The sequence below is a fragment of the Dermacentor variabilis genome, chromosome 1 (assembly GCF_050947875.1).
Source record: "Dermacentor variabilis isolate Ectoservices chromosome 1, ASM5094787v1, whole genome shotgun sequence".
In the NCBI taxonomy this organism is placed as follows: domain Eukaryota; kingdom Metazoa; phylum Arthropoda; class Arachnida; order Ixodida; family Ixodidae; genus Dermacentor; species Dermacentor variabilis.
Genome location: NC_134568.1, coordinates 218,362,718 through 218,368,717, shown reverse-complemented (window position 1 = coordinate 218,368,717; position 6,000 = coordinate 218,362,718). Strand labels below are relative to the sequence as shown.

Genomic DNA, 6,000 nt, shown 5'->3' with positions numbered 1-6,000 from the left:
CATTAAAAGATATGTGATCTCTACAGATTCCCATGAGCCGACATTACATGAAGGGGCAGGTTTTCTATGTCGTGACAGAATGTTTTATTAGGCAGCACACAGGTTTGCTCACTGGTACTATTTTGTGGGTCAATTCTTTGCTAAGTTGGTTTGCTGTGCCCTACTTGGCGAGATCGCACGGAAGTTCGCAAAACTCATGGTAGCAGGCAAAAAAGCTCAGGGGAAGAAAAAAAGCAGGAATCGAAAACAAGCAGTCTGTTACTTTCTCTTCTGTCACCTTCTTTGTACATATCTCCTTGTGTACATTACAAACAATTCCCTGCTGTTCTCCACCATACGACCCCACCCGGATGCAAAGGTGGAAAGCCGGTCTACGCCCCCGCAGTCAGTCGGCGCACCGTCGCACCGTTCACCACCGGACAGTGCGGCCCGCCGGCGCCCGCCGCTCGGCCGCTGGTGGCCATCGAGTGACGCCGACCGTGTGCGACCTGTCACCACAGCAACCGCATGAAGCGCACATGAGCGTCACGTGACGGTCGAAACTCTGCGGCAGCGCGTGCATCGGCTCGCTTACACCAAGTTCCTGGCGCGACGCTCAGCAGGTTGGCGTGAGTCGTTTCGGACCTGTTGCGTGCGCGGGCGCTCTCACAAGGCGGGCGGCTACGACTCTTGGAATCCGTGCCGACGTTTCTGCAACAGGCGCCACGGAGCTCTTCGAGGTTTCGGGGAGAAACGGGCTGTCGCGGGCTGCTGGCCGGGGCAGGGCAGGCGACGCGCCGCTTTCGACCAACCGCGTGACGCCCGAGCCCGAAGGGGGCAGCTCGTGCGCCATGGTCTCCTGCGAGGACGGCAGCAGCCGTTTCGTCCAGGGCTTCGACGTCCGGAACTTGGACCGTGAGTGCAACACGCTCTGTCTCGCTCGCATCTCGCCTTCGTCACGTATCGCGCCACGCCAGAGGAAGCACGTATAGAAACTTCACTGCACGATTTCATCTCTGAAGGCGCTAAGAGGAAAGACGATCCAGGGGAAATACGATAATGGATTCGCAAGCTCCCGCGATTTTGTCTTGAGTAATTGCGGAACTCCGAACGTGGTGAATTGAGAGCCCGGCTGGCATGCTATCTGTCGTTCTTGCTCTATCAGTAAATAACAACGACACCGACAGGACCAGGATAAACTGGACTGAACAGGTGAAGCGCAAATTCACAACTGATGGTTATAAAAAAGGTGAGGCAGAAGTGAAACGAGGGCAATAGCAGCAGTAATCGTGATCACTCGTCACTGTCTTCAGTACATGCATGGATACGTTCCCGGAGCTCCTTTTACGCATGACCCGAAGACAACATCCCGTCTCATCGCAATTGCGACTGCTCATACCCTCTTTTCTGCATTGTATTTTCGGTAAACACCAACTTCCAGTTAATGCTTCACCCGTTAATTCTCTTTTCTCCGCGTTGGTGCACCTGTTGTTGTGTTTTAGTTCTACAGCGGAAAAATAATCGAAGTTCATCAACTAGCCCAGTTCCAAGCATTATTGACAGCTGTAGTTTGTGCCTCTGGAGGGCTGACTAACCCCGCGGTTTCCCTGTAAGGTTGCTTTAAGACTTCCTTTCCATGTGATGGAATCGAGGTGCCCTGTGTAACGCACTTAGAAGTCTGGTAAGGGGATGATCGCCTCCTTTCCTATCGACAAATACCTTGTAATACCTAAAGCGGTAGATATGCAGTAACCGATTCCTTCATCAACGCAACTCGTTGTAGTAAGCCAAAACAAAACTTCCTCCCATGGTCGATACGGCTGAACTTTAATGTGCAGTTTCTACGGTGTCGAAGAAACAGGAGATTTTGCCACTTATTAAAATGCTCCATTGTTCCGAAACCTCCGACGTGCACTTTATAAATAATGTGGCGTGCTGAATAACTGTAGTATGACGCCAACTTATGACAACATATCTTCATACATATGGGAATTTTGGTGAGCGAAACAAGATGCACCCTCTTGGTGCATGGTCTTCACTCTGGTTTTGAGCGCCATCAAGACGGCGAGCCGAAGGTGTCTAGAGGCGCGCAATCCTAAATCTATAGGCGCTCATGCTCGGTATACATGAATGCTCGTTCAAGTTTTTGCTTACAGTTCTAGTTTTTTAGAATTACAGATCTTTATCGCTAATGCATGCTTTGATTTCGAAAATTGTGCAAGAGTGCTCGTTTGTAAAGCTCATTGCAGCTTTCTAAAAAAATGATTCCAGTTATCAGAGACGCTGAAGCGTAGCTGGTGGCACGATTAGCCTTAACGTCATTTAAGGACTAGTTTACCTGACCGATGATCAACACTTAAGAGAAAAAATTACATTTGTCAAATAAACTGTTCGCTTGCTTCTTACTGAGGCGATGCAGTATGCTGTGCGGCGTGTCACTGTAGTTATTCGAACATTCTGGTGTAGTACTTTACAACAAAGTACTACGCCAGATTGCTTCCTACAAATGTGTATACTGCCCGTGGCGCGTTTACAATTTGCTCCGGCAGTGCTTCGCAGATCAGCGCGCATACGCGAACATATAACACCCTGTACGCCCGCACTGACAAATTCAAACGTAGTTTTTTTTTCAACGATCCACTGAATTGTGGAACCAACTTCCCCATAACATACGAAAATTGACATTTGATAATTTTGTTAAGGCACTCACTGGTTGATGCCCGTGATTCCTAGAACCATGTATTATTGACTGTGTTTATATGCATATCCGTATGTATTGAGACCACTTTTATTTTCTTTTTCAACGTATTTCTTACACTAGTGCTTTGTTTTGTACCGTTGATTTGTGTACCCCTCTTGCTGTGTGTGTGGTAGCCTTGATTTGGTACCCCACTCCTGCGATAACCCTTTTAGGGCCGCAGTATGTATAAATAAATAAATAAATAAATAAATAAATAAATAAATAAATAAATAAATAAATAATATATCTCATATCCCCTGATTGGGAGTTATGACCATAGCGTCAATTTTTTTTTTGCCAAGTATCCCAGCGGGGCGGAAATTCTTCGGCATGAATAGTGTGCTCTGAAGAAGCTTTGTCCGAGTATACCTTGAACCATTGAAGCGCAATCTTTTTACTTTTCTACAGCGAATGTTTGCTGACATTTTGTTTCTAGGTGGCTGTTCATCAATATAATTTATTGGACCATTTTAAGTTCGTTAGGAAAATAAAATAAAGGTAACAGGATAAAGAACAACTAAATAAACAACTACAGTTTAATGGGGCGTTTGTGCCTTGCATTGTATTTAGGTTACCGCTGCCTTGCTGTACAGGCACCGTAAGTGTGCAACGCGTATATACGTCGATAAGTACATTGTTGCGGACTGCGCTCTGTCCTGTCTCTCTTTCCAGCCTTCTTCATATATTTTGTGCAGTACGTTACCCTACGTCGATGTACGACCTCATCATAGATCCCTGGTAGGCGCGTTATTACAAAAAAAAAAAAAGAAAATAAAACTGGTTCGGGCACTAACTTCGTCGCCATTACGGCGTTGCGAGCACATATGACCACAAATTCGGCCTCGCATCAGGAGAGGTATTTGGCCACCAACCACAATAATTGACGGACCAGAAACTTTGCGAAAACACAAGCTTTTAACTGTATTCGCGAGTGGCTATGCAGTTGCAATATAAGTGTTGGGAGTGATCACGGATGTTTTAAAACAAGTAGCTTGCAACCGGACTTTAGCACGCTAGTTAAGGGTGGAATTGACCGAAAAACGTAACATATCTTAATAAAAAGCAACAACCTCGAAAGTAGTTTGCAAAGTACTGGAGAAGTACTGGTTCAGTAAGTGTCGGAAATCGGTTGCAGCTTTGTCAGGCGAGAGATCATTTGAGCCCATTAGACAGTGCCATTTTTATTTCATTATATCCTTTACTTACAGTCCTCGGTCCAACAGATCAAAGTATTGAAATGTTATGTCTCTGTGGTGTTGAAAGTACATACATCGTAGATTTGCCAGTAGGTGATGGGGTGGATCAGTGTTGTACAATGCTCCCAGTTGAGCTATGCTCTGAACGTGCAAAGCGCTTTATATTCAGCGGCTTTTTCCCAAGGTCTCCGTAGACCACCATAAGGGCTTCTTCAGTGACAACTAGCAAGATCTATTCGTTCCTGTCTCGAACTTACAGATGAAGTATCGAGTTTCTTTGTCATTATTGAGGCGCATTTGCTACCGTTATCCGCTATGCAAATGTTTGAAAAATGCCGGGTTTTCTCCTGCTAAGCATAAATAAATTTAATAAACTGTGCTCCTAATGACTAGTCCTAATGACTAGACCTTACGGTCATATCTAATCTAGGAGGACCTGAAAATCTTGCCAAGTTTTACGTTTTGGTGTGCAGACGCAACATAGATAAACATCCTTTTTGCAATCTCGAAGGTAGAATTGACCTAGGTAGAACTGAATTAGGTCCAGGAAATAATTCGATAACGAGGCGTAGTGTTTCAAATCCCCACGTAAATGTAGAAATTCAGGCAACACCACATTCATGTTTAAGCCAACGTGCAAAACTTACAATTTCCTCTACACAACCACATTCGTTATATCAAAGTGTAACAAACAGCGAACGTTTAATCCGTTTCATGGAGCGTCGTCATGGATAGCTTGACTACTTAATGTCTGCGGTTCAGTTCCCCCCAGAGCGAGACGCCCTAGTTTACGTATATTATACAGTTACTCCAAGGTGACATTCATGTTGATTGATCCATAAGAATTCTAGCCAGCTAAAAGCGCGGAAATAGCCAACTAATGCAAAAGCAAACAATGGTGCAACGTAGACATCATGTCCGGAGTATATCATATTGGGTTTCCTTTGTACAGCCGTGACCAAAAGTATACGGGCCACAGGGTCGCCGAAAAAACTTAATTTCTTTATAATTAACATGCATAAACTGAAATTGACGAGTATACTGGGAAGTCCCCAATGCCAAGTTCGGACTGCAGTCCTCAATTTCAAGTTGCATTCACAGGCAGAGTAAAATATCGGCTTTATCGCGCATTCCCTGGTCCGTATGCTTTTGATCCCGGGTGTACATTACGTCGCATCTCACTCGTGCTTGCGTACGTGCGTGTGTGTCAACTTAGTATCCTCTAAGTCACTCGCGTGCTCTCACTTTTAGTAACAATGGTTGTTGTTGTTCTCCTAAACGTTAAAATCAGCAGTTGTAGTGTGCCTTTTATTTGTTCGTAAGACAAGTATAGAAGCCGGGGCCAATTCAAGACGGGATCTTCTTTGAATAGGTGTCCCAGCTCCGGAGCACCATGAACCAAGGCTATCTGAGCAGGTTGAATTAACTCAGTGTTGTTAGATGCCACGTGAGAAAGCGAGTAATATCTTTTGTTATAATTAGCTAATTGATAATGAATATTTACACAGTTTCTGAAATATTCCCTTCACGGCCCATGTTTCAACTCCAAAGGTTTAGGTCACCACTAAAAAACATACGATTACTTTGCTTGTGCTTCTTTTAGGATAGCAAGATCAATAAAAATGCGCACCTGGGCCTACATTCATCAAAAGTTCTTACGGTAGTATTGTTCGTAAGAGAAAAATTCAGGCAATCTTGATGTTGGAAACATTATTAGCGAAGGCGGTTGGCCGACGCTAAATAGCACTTGCGAAAGGAAAGCTTTGTGAATTTGGGCCCTGGTGCTTTCGCTTAGCCAGGCTAACAGGCAATTCATTCAATTTTTTTTTAATTAAATGGAATGCCCTAGAAACTTCCTCTAGGGCTAAAAGCTGCGGCCTGCAGCATTCCTGGTCCCATGATGCGTCGTATCTGGAAGTAGGCGACAAAATCAAATAGAGGCTAGACAACAGGCAGTATCGTTACAAAAGAATGGATGACATCGAAACAGACAAACAAAGCTATACCATACACAAACAACCTTCACTCTACAGAGTCTAAGAACTTAATTCAGAATACAAGAAATGGTCAGAAAACTGAATGAAA

General features: G+C 44.5%; 1 protein-coding gene across 1 annotated transcript in view; it reads left to right on the top strand.

Annotated features, from left to right (window-relative positions):
• The first annotated feature begins 611 nt into the window (after positions 1 to 611).
• LOC142557214 (band 7 protein AGAP004871-like) overlaps positions 612 to 6,000 on the top strand; it is a 370,091-nt gene continuing 364,702 nt past the window's right edge. Inside the window, exon 1 of the mRNA XM_075668920.1 lies at positions 612 to 894. Coding sequence (XP_075525035.1) covers positions 831 to 894 — 64 coding nt within the window. The 5' untranslated portion in view covers positions 612 to 830. The remainder of the gene's footprint in view (positions 895 to 6,000) is intronic.